Here is a 20,699-nt window from a genome sequence, read left to right on the forward strand (position 1 = left end):
ATTGTAAAAAGGGTTGAGTAACTTTTCATTGGTAAATATTTGTTCACAGAGCTTAAAACAATTCATATTCATATATAAATATTATTTTTTGTAAACGTCAAACTACGTCAGGCGGCGCAATTTCGAAGCTTTTCTTAGTTACAGGGCTGCACTGATACGTTTTAAAAATATAATTTTGCATTCCCTAATATCCAGTCAAAACAAAAAAATTAGTCAAAATTATAAGGAATTTAAGGAAATAATCTGATTGGGATCCACCTAAAACTAATGTTGATAAAAATACAAACTGAGTATTCTTCAATTTTTGGTAGCATATGCATTGTCGTTGAATGCAGCCCTGGCATAAATATACAAACTTAGAAAATATGTGTATGTTTTTGTGTCACTACTTTTTCAAATATATGTCGAATTAATTGTCAATGTAAACACCCAATCCAAATCGCGTTAATACATAACAATTTGTTCGATATTTAAACTTCACAGCCACCTTGACTTCTTTTTCTTTTCTTCAGAAACCTGGCGGTTTTGTTTTTCGATGGTGCCACCGAGTTCCAATTTTCAAAAATATACCGCTGCTAAATGTCCGTAAGGGTGGCCATACTGTCATCCAAGAAGCGCGGCATTGTTGCCATGCACGCGCATGTGTCGGTTGAGGTTGCCAGACTGCGAAAATCTGAGGAATAAAATCAAATGTAATTTTTAACTGCCAAAATTTTTTTCTATTTTCTCTAATAATATTGACAAATAAAAATATGTCATGGAACATTATTGAATAATCATAATTATTATTCCCCACTAAACCTAGAGGTGCATAGGGCACTACATTGGTAAATCAAATGCAGCATATCCCGATAATCTGTTTCGTGAAGGTATGGCGCCAGTCCAGAAAAAATGAAAAACTGCAGTTCAAAAAACATTTAAAATCAGTATTTCAAATCCACCCTGCCAGGAATCGAGCCCAGGATCTTAACCACTACACAAAGAGGCGAACTTAATTTCAATCGAGTTACTTCTTCAGGTTTTTACCGGAGAGCAGTCATCGAGTCGAAAGCACTTGTCCGGGATTTTGGTTCCATTTCACAGACAGAACGGTATTCTTTATCCGTCCGGACACAGACCAAACATTCAATGATTGGATAGTAAAATTGAAGCGTCAATAGCAAAATTAGATCATTGGAATGAAATGAAAAAATATTCGATAGATACTTTAAAAAACTAAGTACAACAGGTTTTCTTTCAAAATCGAGTTTGTGAATAAAAAAAACGAATGATTAGGAAAAACATTCTGTAAGTGAAAAATCCACTTCAAAAATCAAAAACAGAATGCTTTATATTTTCTTTCAAATATTTTTTTTATTTTTAAATATTGGTGAAAGATGTTGATTTCAAATTTTATGTTATGCCCAGAATAAAAATTACTCTTAAAAAGCTTTAAAAAAAATGTGGGAGATATAATGCTTTGAAAGAACAAAAAAGCTTTAATTCCGATTATCTCGGAACTTGTTTTATTGACTTTATACATTCTGTCAGGAAAGCCTCGAAATATTGAATTCATGATTTTCACCCATGCCAAAAAAGTAACGTAGAGGAGATGTACCGAATTTGGCATACGTCTATAATATGAGATGACGCTGTTTCTCAAAAAGTAAGCAAGTACGCCCTTATTACCCAGAGTACCCACTTTCTCACCGACCGACCTAAACATGTTAGTACAAGCCCGGATGCCAGATGATCCACAAGCGTCAGAGACAACGATTTTATGCGTTTTCTTATTTTTTAATATTTTTTTTCACTTTATTATTTTTTAATATTTTTTTCTCCACAAAACAGTCTAAATGTTGTGTTTTCATTATGTGTTGAAGATAAATTCAAGTAGATTTTCTTCAGTGAATACGTTTGTTTGTACTGATATTGTTCCTAATATGGGACATTGTCCGAAATTAGGAACATCGTTTCTAATATGGAATCTAGTAGAACTAAATTTATTTATATATTCCAGGTTGTATCCAGGCTTCCAGAATATAAAACAGAACTGGAAGGCTTAAAAAAGAAAAGGGACATTTTGAAAAAAAAACACAAAATTAAAGGCAGGAGTGAATCCAGTGCAAAGCATGCCCTCATATGTACCATATCGAGTGTTCGGAGGGTAATAATATTGATTTAATATGTGATTGTCGCATGCTAAATAATAATAAAAAAATTATATTAGTAGCAATTTTTTGAAAATTCACTATTTCTATTGTTTTACTTTTTGTTTAAAATTATGACATTTGTAAGTTTTTTGAAAATATTTCGACGACGTTTTATGGTACATAGCTGTGCCTAATTAAATAATTAGGTACAATGCATAATACCGTATAAATAATTTGATTATAATTAATAAGATTTTTTCCCTAAGCTATTCCGTATTCGGTACATCTCCTTTATGTAAAAATTACCCATCTCAAAAAACATTGTATGTAAGATTTGTCTATGCGCCTTAAAAAAAGTATTCAAGAATCACCCATTTCAAAAAATATTATGTGTATAAAAAACCATAAAAATAACAACACAAAAATAATTGCATGCAAAAATTTGCTACCTCAAAAAACATAATTTGCATTGGTACGGCTTTTCTCCGGAGTGGATCCTTAAATGTTTTGTCAATGTTGAACTGTCAGAAAATGCTTTTTTACATGCTCTGCACCTAAAACAAAAATAAGTATTAAATTATACAAATAATTATGATTTTGAACACGTTTAAAAAAAAAAATGTATTTATTACGATAATATAATTACATATCGTTGCTTTTATTTGAATACAAAGTACCTATGTAAATTTTATCTGTATTTGAGATTATGATTGAATATTTTTCACTGTTCAAAATAGCATCTTTCCAACGAAGAAATTGTTGGCAGAAAAGAGATGAAACACATTTTTTGAATAAGGCTTTTTCAAAATTCAGTAGTAAAGTAGTTTATATTTCAACAATGTTTGAGTATGTCCAAATGCTTGCAGACGGGCTGGATTTCCTCCCTAAAGAGTTATTCATATTTTAATTTATTTCAAAAGAGAGGGAAAAAATAATTGAGAAGGAATGTGGAAGTCTAGGCATTTACAGGACTTATGTCCTGTTATTGGCTGGTTTAAGTGGCCTGTTTAAGTAGATGTTAAAAAATGGGCAGAATGGTGAATGTTACACAGTGTGTAAAGTGGCCCATTTAAACCAGCCAATGACAGGTCATAAGGCCTGTAAATGCCTAGACTTCCGTATTTTCTTCTCAAAAATGTTTTCCCTCTCTGTTGAAATAAATTTTAAAAGTTTATATTGGTTTGAAAACACTTGAAAAACATTTATACGATAGCAACAGTTTCGAATTAAAATTAATTCATTGTTCCAAAATAATATTACGATTAACAAAACAATAAGGGCGTTATATTAGGACAACATATCAAACAAGGGGTGGTATTCTGGATCTTCTCTAGAGTGATTAAATGAAAGATTTTAATATTTTTTATGCGAAGACACTTTGCTTCATATCTGGCCACACTGATAATTAAATGTCAAAATATATGAACACTTGAAATCAAACATGATGCCGCCAAACAGTCAAATCAGCCACTCAACATAACGGCTAGGCTGTTCATTTAATGCCGGCATTTAACTGAATGGCTAGGCCATTCATTAAATGAATTGAGATAAATCATCGTTCAACGTGCTGGCTGGTTGAAAGCTAACCCTTTAGAAACGGCCTAACCAAAAACCACCGAGTTAGGTTAGGAGGTTGGGTTAAGTTAAATGATGTATGAATCGGGTTATGGTCCCGTGTCTAGTGTTGCAGACTCACGGATCAGAGGTCCGTGGTTCGTACCCCACTCTACCCCAACTTGATTTCCGTTTTATAATAGTGAGTTTTTTACAACTCGCTGAAAATGGCCACAAAAATTGAAATATTTGGGTAAATTATGAGAACGCCAATGTAACTTTTTTTTAAATAAAAAAAAAAGTTAACATAAAAAATGCTATTTAATTAATTTAGTAAGTTAAGTTGAGGATTACCTGAATGTAGTTATGCGGAAAGCAGCCAGTCCTGAATTTAGAATAAATGAGATATTGGTGTTATCGCTTTCATAAAAAAATCTGTAATAATCACCTTCTGAAAATAGTGTCTTTCACAAAAACGACATTTCTCAATTTGCAGAAAACACCCACAACACTAGGAAATATTAACGAATTAAAAAAATCATTAAAACTGGTCAAATACAAACTTTGATTTTTGTTTGTAATGTGAAAAAAAACTTATATATTCCTTGTTTATCATTTGTTAAAGTCAAAAACATTCCAACTGTTGTGTAAATTTGTTTCTTCACTCTTTTCACAAAGGTGCAATTATCTCTGTTTATTTTTTTTATGGCTGGCTGCTTTCTGCATTACTACGTTCAATTATAAGAATGAAGTTAAGCAAAAAAACGATTTTATGATTATTAAGCTTAACCCAATATATCCTAACCTATAACCAAAACTAACTTCATACAAAAAATAAATAAATAAATAAAAACAGTTATTGTTGTATTCAAATTAAAGGCGCGATCAACGTTCAACGTTCAATTGAATCGGGTTGTGGTCCTGTGGCTAGTGTCTTGGACTCACGGACCAAAGGTCCGTGGTTTGCTACCCCAACTCGATTCCCATTTTCTAATAGTGAGTTATTTACAACTCGTTGAAAATGGCCCTCAAAATGAAATATTTGGGTAAATCATAAGAACGCAAATATTTATTTAAAAAAAAATAAAACCCTTTCGTCAAACGTTCATTCAACGAACGGCGTAGCCATTTAGTTGAATGCCGGAGTTTAATAAACAGCCTAGCCACTCAGTGTAGTGACTGTGTCCGTATTCTAATGGGTAGTTAAAATATATCTTAAATTTTATCTACAAAGTAAAATGAAGTTTTCCATATGAAAAATATAATATGTTTTTTTTTTTCAAAACATGTTCCATGAAAATGTGCATATTTATATGAAACAAATATAAATTTATATTCATATATCGTTGTTAGTTTATGCCGTCTCGATATGTACCGATGAAGGCGTTTGTAATCGCGGCCCTGATTTGACTATTTGGCGGCGACATCGTCGCTTTAGTTCGTTTTTGTACAACATACCGTTTGTAACGAAATGGAGCTAAGTATACAGGAGTCCTGAGAAAGCCTTGATTTGTAATATTTAAATCAAAAAAATATTTTAAAATAATTGTTTACCGAGTTTTTTAACGAATTTTGCTGTGGTCATTATTTATGTCTATTTCTTTAAAAAATCTTTAAAGTTCTATTGCGGAAGATTTGTGTTTTGGCCTGTTGGACAAAACCGAACTGAAGCGACGACATGTATGTAATTTTAGTGATTGCCAAATAGTGCGCATAGAATCCGCCAAAGTTTAACTAGAACGATAGATTTGGGCGCCTGTAATCGAAATGAGCATTTGCTATTCATATTTATGAATATAAAAAAATGTTACTACAATCTACTAAAGGGAGAAATACTTACCTATAGGGACGTTCACCGGAGTGTGTTCTCATATGAGTGGTAACACTTGAACTTTGGCTAAATCTTCTGTGGCATATTTGACAACTGAAAAAAAAAAGAATTAATATTTTAAAAAGGATACCAAAAATAAGATTCATTCCTAAAAGTTATTTTTTACAAATTTAAAACTGATATGATTACTCTAAAAAAGATAAAACTGACATTGTAACTTCTGTCCAATCAGAAACCTCGGTGATTTTACCATCTAGTATTTTATTGGCCTGAAAATTAACATGGCTGTTGTCGTTATATAAAAAAAAACATGCCGTAAAATACGCTAAAGATGGTTTTGTACTAACAAATTACAACAGAGATGAAGAACATTTAAGAGAAGGTAATATGGAAGTCTAGGCATCTACAGGGCTTATGACCTGTTAATGGCTGGTTTAAGTGGCCACTTTACACACTGTAATATTCACCATTCTGCCCATATTTGAACATCTATATTCCTTCAATGAAGAAGTTCAGTGGTTTTTTTTTTAAAAGTATTTGTTAATAGACTGTTAAATTAAGTCAATTTTTTTTTTAAAATTTTTTTATATATCGTATTATCGGCGCTACGATTTTTCAAAGTTTTGTATTTCTGAAATAACACCGCGTGTAACGTCAGAGGTTCATTTCCGCTTATTCTCATTCAGTTCTTCCCATCGGTCCAGAAGCGACAAGTAGACCGGAAATCTTCCATAGCTCTCAGATCATAGGTTGATTCACATTAACCAGTGACGTCATTAAAAATAGTGCGTTTTTATCAAAATATTTTTTATTATTTTTTCTGTACATTTTCAAGAAACTTTGCAGTACAATTTAATGCTCTAATTTTTACCCCGCGTAAGAAAAAAAAATTTGTATCCAATTTCCCGTAGGGCTGAAGTTCCTCATTATTTTATCTGTTGAAGTTTGTGAAGTTAAAGATATGAAATTTTTATTTATGCCGGTGAGATTCATCTAATTTAATTATTTCACCTACATACTTAGGCAACGCCTGAAAATGTTATTTTTTCCATTTTTATACTTCTTCATGGACCAGGTGGATTTATCAACAATATTTTGATTTTATCTAAATTTTCGTAGACAAGGACTGGATTCAACTCCCAGGGCTGGTATTCCAAACGAAATTATAGCGCGGTATAGCGCGTTTTTAGGTACTAAATACGCATTATAGCGCGCTGGAATACCAGCCCTGGGGAGCTGTTTATATTAACATATTACAACAGTGCCAGGCTACTTAAATCAGCTATTGACAGGTCATAAGCCCTGTAGATGCCTAGTCTTCTTTTTTTTACATTTTCTCGTTACTAATGAGGAACTTAAGCCCTACGGGAAATTGGATACAAAAATGTTTTCTTGCGCGGGGTAAAAATTAGAGCATTAAATTGTACGGCAAAGTTTCTTGAAAATGTACGGAAAAAATAATAAAAAATATTTTGATAAAAACGCACTACTTTGAATGACGTCACTGGTTCACGTGAATCAGCCTATGATCTTTTGATTTAGTTTAATAGTTTTTTAATAAATAAAATAATATTAAAAAACCACAGAACTTCCTCATTGTTTTAATAGATGAAGTAGGTTATATATTTAATTGAAAAATACTCAAAATCCCTTTGTTCGAAAGTGGTATTAGTTTGTATTTGTTTAAGTTGTCTTTGTGTTGAGGATCTAGTGATTATATTATTTGTATGTGATGTTTTGTAGGGGTTATGTCTTTCATTTGAGTAGGAATAGTTTTGGAATCTGTAAGTGAGTATTGTTTTAGGGTATAATTGCTTTGGTGTCATAAGTTGTGATTTGTGGAATATTTTTTCAGTAGATGTCTGTATCGGGACTCTGACTATTATTTTAATTATGGATTTTTGTGCAACAAATACACTATTTAAAACTGTGTCACTCGCACCATCCCATCCGATTATACCGTACTCCCAAATCGCGTCTTATATGAATTAATTTTAATTTGAATAAATATGCTTTTTAGTTTTTTTGACATAATTATCTATTTTTTTTAATTATTTAAAATTTTCTTGAAGAGCTTTCAAATGGTAGAGATACGCTGCTTTAAGTGTAGGTATCATAGTAGAGATAATCGGATGATTGAGATTTGTATATTGTTCAGGCCAACTCTCAACCACATCTATATCCTATCCGCCCTTCTCATTTTCCTAGCGCACTGCACGTAACAATGATAATACGTGTGAGTTCCGGAAACAACATAAAATGTTGAGTACTAATCGAACATCAAACAAGTGAAGTGTTTCCAACTAATAATTAAACAAGCGAACTGTGCCATCTAGACCGATAGCTCCATACAAGCTGGCCAGCGTCTCACGACCGCCAGCTTCACCAGGGTTCCAGCACACGTCACGCTTCATCATCAGCAGGTTAGTGGAGTTGCGCAACCTTCTTTCCTCAACAACACAGCATAGTATCTAAATTTTCCTCCCCCCAAGACGAGGTATTCGTCACACGTCCAATACTCAACGTGTATATATAAATATATTTATTTCATACCTAAATGGTTTCTGGCCAGTATGTGTTCTCACATGGGCAGTCAGGTTAGCGGCTTGAGAAAAACTCTTATTGCAATCAGAACACCTGAAAAAAGTAATGAATAAATAAATATTCAGTTTTGAGAATAGGTCAAGAATTTTGGAGTTTAGTAAGGAATGCGTGAAGTTATTATGAAAAATACAGTTTCAATTTCCGCGCCGACAAATTTGGGGTTTAAAATAATTGAGTAGAGCTTTTTTTTTACAATAGGTTGTACGTTTGTTTTCAAGCACCCTTTTTCAATTTGAAGATCCTCCATATTAAAGGGTACAATCTTAGAGTAATATTTCTCTAGAGGAGCTCTTTAGCTCTATTGCATAGAACAGAAGCGTTCCAAAGTTTTGGTTTGGTTTTTAGTTTAACAACAAACGTGTAACGGACGGTTTCGACCCGAGTACCCACGGCCCGTTGTATTGCTATAATATGTAGCTAACTTCGCGGCAAATAATCATATAATATTCTTTCTTCATATGGGTGACTCTTTTAGCCATAGGCGTGTTATTACTCTGTGAGGATACTCTGTGGATTATTTTGCCTTTATACAACAAAGACTGATCGAGATACTTTGCGACTGGTCTTTTAATGCAGTGATCCATGCACAATGGAACGCAGGCAAAATAATGATGTTTAAATTAAAAAAATATATAGTTTACCTATACGGTCGTTCGCCGGAGTGCGTTCTCAAATGTGTTTTCAGCGTGCTCGGTCTAGCGTAGGTCTTGCCACAAATTCTGCACAAATTAGGTTTTTGCTCATCTTCAGACCCCGAGCACCCACTCAAGGAACCTATCTGAACCTTCCCTCCACCAACAGAATGACCATTTTGCAAACTGACTCCATTCCCCACATGGGGATAACCAATATGAGAGTTCAAATGACTCTGATTTTGGCTACCCAAAATCTGGTACGTTGGACCAACAGAAGAACAATTCAACTGGTGCTCGTTCGTCAGCTGTAACTTGGTCGAAGATCTTGTTTTGATTTGGCTATGATTAGGACTGCCAAAGCATGATTTATTCTGGACCATATTTGGATTCAGCGCTGCGAAGTTTGGCGGGGTTTGCTTCTGTGAGAATATGTTGTAATTCGACCCGTTTTGTTGGCATTTTTGGTTCGCTGATGTTATTTGTATGGGTTTGAACGAGGATGTTGCTGTGATCAGAGGATCTGATTGGTTTGGTGTCCTGAAGTCTGCTGTGAACGAGTATGTAGCGGAGCCTGGGTATGGTGCGGGACTTATGACCCCCTGGTTCTGGGCGTACATGACGTTCATCGGAGATGATGAAGGATTTTGACCCCATTGCATCTTAAACAAAACAAGTTGCGAAATTGCATTTTTCAAGGCAGTTATTCGAAAAACATTTAAGAGAATACAGAATATTATATGATAAAAGTGCTTATGAGATTTTTTTATGATGTTCCAACTTTTCTAATTTACGAGTACAATAAAAATTATGAAATGTGATGGACATAAATAAATTTATAGAAATAAACAAAAATTCACAATGAATCTTTTGAATGTATATCAATTTATACCTACTTATGCATTTTTTAACAAGCTATGATAACCGTTCTGAATAATGATTAATATTGATATAATCACCCACACAAAGTCAAACTTGGTAAACTTAGTAAAGATAACAGACAGCGGAGTTGCCAAGAAAAATAAGGCTAAGTTATGCTGCTTTCGGCAAGCTGAAATATATTTATGAAAATAATTAAGTCCCTGTATGTTTAAAAAGACAGGTTGAAAATATTTGTTTTTAATATTAATTATGTAAGACTGCATGTTTTCTGAATAAAATAAAATACATAAAAAAAAATAAAGAAACACAAAATCCCATTTTAAAAAAAAGTTCAATGCTCGGTAGTGACCCCTAAACATGTTTTTTTAATCTTAAATTTTGTAGTAGTGTTTTTTTATATCATAGAACAAAAAAAGAGGGTGTCCTGAGGTGCTGTTCTGAGCCGCTCTCGCGGCACAAAAAAGCAATTTTTCTCGTGTATTTTGTATGTAAATACTCGAGATAATACGGCCACGAGAGCGTTTGGAATACCACCCACGGGTAGATTTTAACTGTTAGTTTTTAAGCCCTACCCTAATACACTTGAACGCAATTGAATGTCGCATATTATCATACGATTATTATTTATTTTCAAATTAAAATAGGTTTTATTTAAAAATGTGATAATATGAAATAAAATGAAATAAAATAAAATAAAATGAAATGAAATAAAATAAAATAAAATAAAATAAAATAAAATAAAATAAAATAAAATAAAATAAAATAAAATAAAATAAAATAAAATAAAATAAAATAAAATAAAATAAAATAAAATAAAATAAAATAAAATAAAATAAAATAAAATAAAATAAAATAAAATAAAATGAAATAAAATAAAATACAATAAGAAAAAATAATATTATTAAATTACCTGCGGGCACATTTGGTCAGGTGGGTATCCATGCATGGTCATATTCATAGAGACATTAACACTCATAGTAGGAAATACTCCCCCTCCACACGAATCGTAGCACCCTGGCCCGCCCATCACCATCTACGGAAAACAATATTTTTAATTTTGTACTAAAATTATAAAAGATTTTTTTTAACAATAAGAAAAACTTGCGTTTTTACGAATTTCACAAATAGACATATTATGCCTATGCTCTGAGGCTGCACACATTTTGCAATATATCAGTCAATTAGATAGGTTCATATAAAATGTCTGCCTTAAAACAGGTTGTACCTAGTTAGGCAGACTAAACATAATCTAGAGAAATCTATTACCTTAGTATGTATGTAGTAGATAAAGAATATGTAATTTTTGTTAATAAACCATTATTATTATTATTACTACTATCTATCCTTTGTTTTTACGATTCATCGGTGTTAATAGGGAAATATCACATCTTACGAATATCGATAAAAATATATGAAATTGATTTGAAATAATTAAATGTATTTTCAAAATCAATATGGATATTGTGGAGAAATGTTTTCATTCATAAATGCAAAAAAGAAATTCAATACAAAAACGTTCGCAGAAAAACGCGACGTGATTGGCCTTGGTTGTTATGACGTAAATATTCGTGATATAATTCTACACGAATTTCAATGGCAAGGAACAAATAAAGATAGATCGCAACGTATTAGGGGCGTGGCCAATGGAATGACCGTTTTTGAGGGAATTCAAAATTACAAATTTAAAAGTAGGTATTTTTTGTGCTACGAATACGTTTTTGTGCAAGTTTTTTTTTTACTGGAGAGTGTTTCATAAACCTTTTTTACTCAAACCCTTTATAGGGCAAAGACCGGAATTGGTTGATACATTAACCATTATTTAATAGCTTTAAGGGTCATATTTCCAATATCTTCCATAGAAATTTCAACTTTATGACTTCAATACACAGAACAGAACGGTCGTCGTTATTCCAACCGCGTGAAGTTGGCGCGGTTACCTAGAAATCCATGTGTTTATGCCGTTGTCAAAACGGTTGTAAAAAAATGTAATTACTGATATTTACAGTTATATTTGTGTTTCTACTTATGTTTGAATAGGGTTGTGGACCCGTGGCTAGTGTTGCGGACTCACGGATCAGGGGTCCGAGGTCTAAACCCCACTCTACCCCAACTTGGTTTCCATTTTCTAATAGTGAGTTATTTACAACTCGTTGAAAATGGGCGACAAAAATGAAACGCTTATATTTAATTAAAAAAAAAAAAAACAAAAAAATACTTATATTTGTAATTGTTTATATTCTATAATAAAATTTTGTAAAGAATATCTGTGTATTTTTATTTTATAAATTTATTTTCTAACATAACTAATCATTGCAATACAACAATCAAAATTTTGTTTTTCGGAAAATATATATTTTTTTTTTTTTTATGAAATCTATTTTATGTGGGCAATAAGTATTTCAAAATATAACATTTAAATTTCAAATTCTAAAATGAATCATTTGCCCTATAAAAGGTTACAATTTTTAAAAAAACGTGATATTTCCCTATTGCACGATTGTGGTATACACTCGTCACTGGGTGTGGATAGAGAAATGGTTTATTATGATTTACCTGAGGATGTAGAGACAGGTCCTGTTGTCCGTAGGGAGTTCCAAGTTCGGCCCCCGGGTGCACCACGGCGTGCTTCAAGGAAAGGAGAACGTCTGCTACCTCGTGAGGTTGTTTTTCTTTTAGTTCACCCCTGAAAATATTCAATATCTTAGTGCTAGATGCATCATAGAAAGTTAAGTGGGAAAAAGTAAACAGTTGTTTTTAGAATTTTTTTTTTTTAGTAAAAACAACATTGAAATCCACCCACTTACCGGATCCGTTTTAGGGGTCTTATAGTTTTATACCCGTATGCAGAGACAAACCTTAAGGCGAGGAAAGTACATTCTATTGTCTTCACCTTCGGGTTATTCTTTGCATTTGAAATTAGAATATACTTTCCTCACCTTAAGTTTTGTGTCTGCATACGGGTATTAGAGGTTGTTTATTCAGTTTTTCTTTTCTTCTTAATATGAAACCCTTTTTTAAGATTTCCAGGTTATCTAATTTTAATATTTTATTATCAACAATCCGGTGTCTTTATTAAAATTGTGATCAGATAGATTGTTTGCGAATTCAGAAAAAAATAAATATTTAGGCACTTTAAGAGTTCTTTTACATTATATTAAAGTTTATCTTAGTTTTTTAAATATATATTGAATCACAATCATTACTGTTTGATTGGCATATGCCAGAATTATTATATTTAGGGGCTTTAACTTTGTGATTTTTTAACAATGTTTCTATATTATTTATATAGAATGCGGCTTTAATGGTTGATGGTAGGGAATTTGATAATTATTTGGAAAAGTGTCATTTAAAAAAAGAATCCGCCTGTAGAAACCGGCTTGTAGAAACTGGTCGGTAGAAAAAAAAGTGGTTAAAAACTTTTGAGTAATAATGCGTGAACCTATAGAGAAGTCCTATCACTATGTTTCATAGAACGCAAACGATGTTGGTTAGCAACCAGTTGGTGGCCATTTTGTTTTAATTGACAACATAAACATAACGGTGCGATCGGATGCTTTTATAGCTGTGCTTGGCTTTGTTTGTAAATAACTTTGATATTTACGTTATAATAAATAAAAATCGACTATGGTGAATTGCAGTATGTTTGGTTGCAGCAGTAGGAGCGTCAAAGGTGTTAAAGGAGACAGTTTTCACATGTAATTGATTTCGAATATTTTACATATCAGGGTGAAATTTATGTACAAATAGAAGGAGTAGCCATGGGTTCTCCACTTTCGCCAGTGATAGCGAATTTCTTTATTGAAAGATTTGAAGATACAGCATTGGATACGGTAATTTAGTACCTAAAGTGTGGCTGAGGTATGTAGACGATATCTTTGCAGTCTGGCCACATGGGATAATTGAACTGAATATTTTTATAGAACATAAATTCATTACATCCCCCGATAAAGTTCACAATGGAACTACAAACTAACGACTCTCTTCCATTCTTAGATGTTTAAGTAAAAAGAAAATAAAACGGCAGTCTTGGGCATACGATACAAAGGAAATCAAGTGGATATTGGTCTGCCTCATGATGTACTGGTTAGTGTGTTTGCCTGCTATTATTTCAACAATAATAATAAAAATACAGTGAAACTCAAATATCCGGATTCATCTGTTTTACGTTATTTCTGAGTGTACGTATCGAGAATCGGCCTTGTAATCGCTCAGTAGATAAATACAGATGATCGTTGCATACTCTATAGGCAATTGTCAAAAGTCATATAAAAATCATATTCGAGCAACGATTTTTTACTTGAATTGGGATTTATTGAAGTTTATATATTTTATTTTAAAAAATAAAAATATTTGCGTTCTTATGATTTACCCAAATATTTAATTTTGAGGGCCATTTTCAACGAGTTGTAAATAACTCACCATTAGAAAATGGGAATCAAGTTGGGGTGGAGTGGGATTCGAACCACATACCTATGGTTCGTGAGTCCGAGACACTAGCCACAGGACCACAACCCGATAATCGTTTTGAAGTGGGCACTTTTTATCCCAGAAACCTATTTAAAATATAAATGAGAACTATTTTAAATGTTAATGAAGTAAGAAACGTGAATTAAACCTTTGGGGTTATTCATTGGTTGATTTCGATCACATCATGTCGAGATGACCAGTAGGTAGAACATACCGAGGTAGATACAGATAGTAAAGAAGTTAAGTATACCGTCTCGATATGTACAGATGAAGATAGCGTTCATAATCGAAGCACCGATGGGTCTCGGTTTTGTGGCGTCAAATTCGCCATACGTCCTCTCCCTGTCTGCCATGACCCTGATGGTAAGGTCAGAGATCATGTTGCCCGGGAGGACCGCTCTAGGACGCCAGGGAGCAGGACTTACTGAAAGTCTTGCTGTTGTCATGCAGGGTGACGTTTTACGGCATTTTATAGGTAGGGTATAGTTTACCTTCAAGCAGAGTTTAACTCGCCGCGCGCCGTGGCGAACTGCAGTCATTCGAGTCGAGAATTTATACTATTTAAATAAATGATATTTGAACAAAAAAAAAATTCAAGAAATTTTGTTATATTTATATATGCATCATTTTGAGATATTTATATTTTGCAGAAAATTTATATTTGCACTGTTTTTAGATATTTATATTTGGACTGTTTTTAGATGTTTATATTAGGTCTGTTTTTATAAATTTATGATCTCTTATTACATGTTATATATTTGCATTGTTTTGAGATATTTATATTTGAACCGTTTTTGAGATATTTATGATCTTTTGTTACGTGTAATTATATTTGGGATATTTAGAGATATTTATATTTGCACTGTTTTGAGATATTTAAATTTGCACTGTTTTTAGATATTTTTTTCTTTTATTTATTTACAATTTTAAAAACCCGTTAGGGTTACATTAGAAATTTAATATTGTCTAGTCATTTTATGTCTCGTCTAGTCTAGTTAGTTCAGTCATCATGTGCTTTTATATTTGGACTGTTTTTAGATATTTATGATCTCTAATTGCATGTAATTATATTTGCATTGTTTTGAGATATTTATATTTGGACTGTTTTTAGATATTTATATTTAGACGGTCTTTAGATATTTATATTTGAACTGTTTTTAGATATTTATGATCTTTTGTGCACTGTTTGGAACATATATTTGAAATATTTATGATCTTTTACCTACATTTGCACTGTTTTTAGATATTTATGATCTTTGGTTAAATTTATATTTGCACTGTTTTGTTATTTTTATATTTGCAAGGTTTTGAGATATTCATATTGTGTACCCACATTTTGTTTCTATTATTATTTTTTTCTTTGCAAAAGGCATCATCCCAATTTCCGTATATGCACCCAGTGGTGCAAAGGGCACTTCACTGGTGCTTCAATTGCAACGCATCTCGATAAAAAATATGAATAAATGAATAAAATAGACTGTTTTATCATGCTTATTTCATACAACATTGTAAATTTACCAGAACTATCAGTGGCAGATGTTTACAGAGCAGCAGAAGACCGTTCCAGTAGAAGGGAGGCTGTCCAGACGAGCCTTGCCTGATGTCGGGCGTGATTACCATCCTCAGACACGAGGCATGGATTCAAGAGAGTTGTTTTAATATTATAAAAAAATGATATCTTTCGTATTATTCTAACAGCCTTTAATAAAATCCCTAAAATTTTATGTGGGTTATCATTTGATAACCCACGTACAGGCCATGCCTTTGAGTAATAGTACGTGAAAAAAAAACCAATTCTGTATGGACCAAGGTGTACATTGTAAAAAATAAGTATTTCTTGATTTTGTGTAAAAAATTGTTAATCGTGTTATGGAAATAAAAGACGAGTGATACTTTAATCAATAAAAGAGAAATAATCAGTGAAGGGTTTTATCGCTTTCGCGACATCTTCGAGACATGTATCTTTATTTATACAAAAATGGTAAAGACAGAGAATTCAATTTACATCAAAGTAATTTAATTGATCCTTGGTTACAAAGGTTTACGAAGTGTGCAAGGAGAGTGATTTGCTAATGAATGTGCAAAAGTCGAACGTCATGGTCTTTGAAAGAAATGTAACTATGACTGAATGTAAGATTGTAGTAAATGGAGATAGTTTGAAACAGGTCGAAGAATTTGTATATCTGGGTAGTATGTTTACTAGAGATGGAAATATGGACAAGGATATTGAAAGGAGGGTTAGTGCCGGTAACAGAGTTAATGGTGCCTTAAAGTCTGTCGTAGCAAATAAGTGTCTATCGCAAGAGGCTAAATTAGCAGTTCATAATGGAGTTCTGGTACCAACCCTAATGTATGGAAGCGAAGCATGGAGTTGGAAAAAAAGGGACGAAAGTAGACTGAATGCTGTTGAAATGCGATCCCTCAGGCGAATGTGCGGAAAAACAATGTATGATAGGTGCCCTAATGTCGAAATTAGAGCAGAATGCAAGGCTGAGTTAAGCATTATTGACAAAATTAAGAAAGGTCTTTTGCGATGGTTCGGTCATGTGGAGCGAATGAATGATGAAAGAACGGCTAAAAAGATTTATGATGCGAATGTGTCTGGTTGTAGAAGTCGAGGAAGGCCGAGAAAGACATGGCATGATCAAGTACAACAAATTCTTGAAAGTGGTCATGTGAAAAGTCGGAATAATCGACGTGCGTGCATGAGAAGATGTATGAATGTGAAGGAAGCAAAGGAAGTGTGCCAGGACAGAGTGGTGTGGCGTTCTATCCTCTCTGCCTACCCCTCTGGGGAAATGGCGTGATGGTTAGTTAGTTAGTTAGTTAATTTAATTGAATTATTTTACGCCTGAGATCTAAAAAAAAAACATGACAAATAAGAATAAAAGAAATCACATTAAAAAAAATAATAAAGATGTATATTAAATGCTATATAAATAAAAAAATTAAAAATATAAAAAAATAGGCTTTAGAACAAAAAGACTCATTGACATGAACGCTCTAAAACCAAAGCTTTGGTTTCCAGCAAACGGAGAGCCATTAAAATTAGTCTCACTACTCACTACAGACGGTAATGGGATATAAATACCAACTTTGAAATGCATTCACCTATATCCAGAATACATAGGTATGAAAATAAGTTCGAAAAAATATTTGATATTTTTAATACAAACTCTGTTAATGCATTAAAATGTAATCTCACTCGTTATTTTTTAGAAAAATAATGAATTTATTTAAAAATATATTATTAAATTTAACTTTGTTTTTTTGGATCCGTATTTTTGTTTATTTCTTTATATATAACTCTACATTTGTGGATTTATTGCCAAATTCCAACTTCTTCCAACCAACTGATAAAATAAAGGTGTTATTAAGATTATTTAAGCTTTCAAAAAACGTATTATTTATAAAATCTTATTGTAGCATTATTTTTCTTTTTCATTATAACCTAGCTAAATACTAGTCACTTTATGTTTATGTTAAATTATTCTCAAGTTTAATTTGCTATATTTATATTTAGAACATCACTTCAATTTGTTTTCTTTTATTTGTGTTTCTTTTTTACTTTATTGCAGTTTAAAAAAAAAAAAGAATACTTATTTGTTTAGTTTTAATTATTTAGTTGAATTTTCTAGTTATATTTCAAATTATATATTACATAATGAATTGTTCACTGCTGTGATTATTTCTGTAAAACTTTTTATTGTAAAAGGTTCTTTGAACCGTTGATATATAATTAAATAAATAAACGAACTGATGGAATCCGGATTCAGAAATAAATACCAGAATTAAGATTGCGAGATCCACCTTCTATAAAATGCAGAAACTCCTGAGCAACCAAATCTGAGACTAAGCGCAAGATGAAGAGCAATAAAAGCTTATGTATTATTAGTGTCAGCGCCCTTGAAGTGATTATTCACGAAAACGGCGCTGTAAAAATTGTCAAAATTTATTATTATTATTTAGTGTCGCTGAATGGAGTAGAGGGTTGGACTGTCAAAGTCTTGACGATGAACAAAATTGACGTCTTCAAACTTTGGTTGTAGGCTTCGAATCTCATAGACTGATCGTGTCTCTAATGAAGCAGTTTTAAGCGTCATAAACAAAGAGATACTGACCACTGTCAAAAGAAGAAAAGCCTCATACTTTGGTCACATATTCCGCAATGAGAAGTATGCCCTTCTCCAACTTATTATGGAAGGAAAAATAGAGGACAGGCGGGATATGCGACGGAAAAGAGCATCATGGCTCAGAAATCTCAGACAGTGGTTCGGTGTGCCGGATGTAGCAGCGCTGATAATACTGGCCCAGGATCGTGATGAATTTAGGACGATGGTCGCCGAACTCCAGTAGGAGCGGCAAAAGAAGAAGAAGAAAAAGAATAATAATTTGTATTTAACAATTTTTCATCATTGCATACCAAATTACCATTTCTTCGAATGTGGTCCAAAGTATAATAAAATACCTAATACGTCTTCAAAATTCGGACTATAGTGCTGTGGTTCCAGTGCACTTTCTTTCTTGTATTTTAAACTTCCGTCGTTGATATAATTAGGACAGATTGTAAAATAATAAACTGTTCACTTTAATAAACTTTCGTATTCCACATAGACCAACAAGACTTAATTTTTTGTTTTACATTCATCATCATGGTAATAATTATTCATAGAATTCACCAATTATTTGCATGCAGCGACTTGAAAATCAATACAGTGATGATTTAGATTTATTTTATATCACGCCGCTGATGATCAAATCCTGTGTTTCAAAAAAGTATTAACAATTAAAAAATCAAATTATGATTAGTTCTTCACTCTTGTGTGTATAATTATTTTTTAAATTTATTATGGTTTAGTATTAATATTTATAGAAACCATGAAAAACAAATTTTTACTTTCTTTTTAAAGCACTTTCTTTTTCTATTGTTTTTTCTTCTCTTCCTCTTTTTTAAAACTGCTGTTTTCTTTAATTTACATTTCTTTCATAAAGGTAAATATTTGTATTTGTTACAGATGTAATATTTCTTTTTTTACATATAAATAGGTACTGTTTACCATTGTATACTTTTCTCGATGTTTTAAAATAAATTATAATGCTATTTTTTTTTCACTGGTTTTATTGTTATTATGTATATAAAAGTTTCATGGATCCGTAAATAAACGGTTCATAGGTAAAAAAATAAAAATTGCAATATTAAAATTACTTTTTGAAATAATAAAAAAAAATACTATGGTTGTGGCATTTGCAAGGCTTATTTAAAAAAATATCTCTATGAAACAAGGTACAGAGTAAATGCAGTTAACATCAGTAAATATGATATTTGTTACCAAATATAATAAAAAAACATCTTACTTGTAATTTCCTGAGCAAGGCGAAAAGGGAAAAAGGCTCGGTAGAGGGTCCAGATCCAACGGGGGTAGTGAGAAGGAACAAGATGCCATTTCGTCGGGTATCCAATACCCGGGACCCGCTTGTCCCGGACCTAGAACCCCCCGACACTCCTCGAACCCGAGCCGGTCATCGCACTCTCCCAGTCTGTCGTCACAGTTCCTCAAATGATCGTCACAATTCCTCAAATGATCGTCACAATCCCCGAGACGATCATCACAATCTACGAGACGGTCGTCACAGTTCCTCAAATGATCGTCACAATCGCCCAGGCGGTCATCACAATTCCTCAAATGATCGTCGCAATCGCCGAGATGATCGCCGCAATTTCTCAACCGATCGTCACAACTATCTAGCTGTTCGTTACAATTTCCTAAATGGTCGCCACAGTCGCCCAGTCGATCGTCACAATGAATTAACTGATCGTTACAGTCACCTAAATCGTCACATTCACCTAAACGATCGCTGCAGTCATCTAAACTTCCGTCACAGTTCGCCAAACCGTTATCACAATCGTCCAATTGTTCCCGACAACTTGTTAAACTATTTCCTAACCGAACGTCACAATTGGGTAACAGCTGTCTGTCGCAATGTTCTAATCGATTGTCACAGGTTCTAAATTGAGCGTCACTTTCTAAATTATCACACCGACGTAATCTTTCGTCGTTGTCGTCTAAAGTTCGTTCGCAGTTAATGATTCCACCATTTTCGACAAGCCGCCCGTCGCAGTCCACTAAATTATCGTCGCAATCGACCAATCTGCCACCGGAGTCCTCTAGCTGCTGGCATTCATCCAAGCTCCCGGCGCACTCGTCTAGATCCCCGTTGATGGTGTTCAGAGTGCCTCTGCACTCATTGAGATGGCAATGGTTGACACAGTCTCTGAGAGAGTTCAGAGGTTCACAGTCTTGCAAAGTTCCGCTGCAGCAGAGAACGCCGTCTGAAGCGGGATCGCATTCGGAAGGAAATCCTGCGAGAGCGCCATTGTAACCGGCAGAACTGTTGTAAGGAGAGTACTCCAGAGCCAGCCCGTACTGCGGGTTGTTAGGAATATAACACGACTCCATTTTGAAAATCTTCTTTTATACGGCCCCCGTGGAAAATCCTCCTCCCCTACCCGGGAACCGGCGTATCACCGCCGTTCAATTTTTCCTCTCTGCGAAAATGATCGTGGAAAATACTACCCCGTAGAGAGTTGGCAAACGT

At 33.2% G+C, this 20,699-nt stretch overlaps 1 protein-coding gene across 1 annotated transcript; it reads right to left on the reverse strand.

Annotated features, from left to right (window-relative positions):
• Nucleotides 1-603: 603 nt before the first annotated feature.
• On the reverse strand, nucleotides 604-20,639 carry LOC148280381 (uncharacterized). Its single transcript, XM_088228488.1, has 8 exons — nucleotides 19,458-20,639; nucleotides 12,189-12,318; nucleotides 10,546-10,668; nucleotides 8,763-9,415; nucleotides 8,071-8,154; nucleotides 5,527-5,610; nucleotides 2,582-2,686; nucleotides 604-673 (listed from the first exon to the last, which is right to left on the reverse strand). The coding sequence occupies exons 1-8, from the start codon at nucleotides 20,558-20,560 to the stop codon at nucleotides 604-606; spliced, it is 2,352 nt and encodes a 783-aa protein (XP_088084614.1). The 5' UTR covers nucleotides 20,561-20,639.
• Between the last annotated feature and the right edge of the window lie 60 nt (nucleotides 20,640-20,699).

Source organism: Micrasema longulum, unplaced genomic scaffold, assembly GCF_059751315.1.
Source record: "Micrasema longulum isolate JH-2025_06_02 unplaced genomic scaffold, ASM5975131v1 h1tg000586l, whole genome shotgun sequence".
Taxonomy (NCBI): Eukaryota; Metazoa; Arthropoda; class Insecta; order Trichoptera; family Brachycentridae; genus Micrasema; species Micrasema longulum.

Bases quoted from the DNA above. Each gene is read 5' to 3' on its own strand.
- LOC148280381 (XM_088228488.1), bottom strand. From the start codon at position 20,560: ATGGAGTCGTGTTATATTCCTAACAACCCGCAGTACGGGCTGGCTCTG. The intron at 12,319-19,457 runs GTAAGATGTTTT...GAATATTTTCAG, and splicing joins CCTTGCTCAGGAAATTACAA to GGGTGAACTAAAAGAAAAAC. The intron at 9,416-10,545 runs GTAATTTAATAA...GTTTTGTTTAAG, and splicing joins CTGACCAAATGTGCCCGCAG to ATGCAATGGGGTCAAAATCC.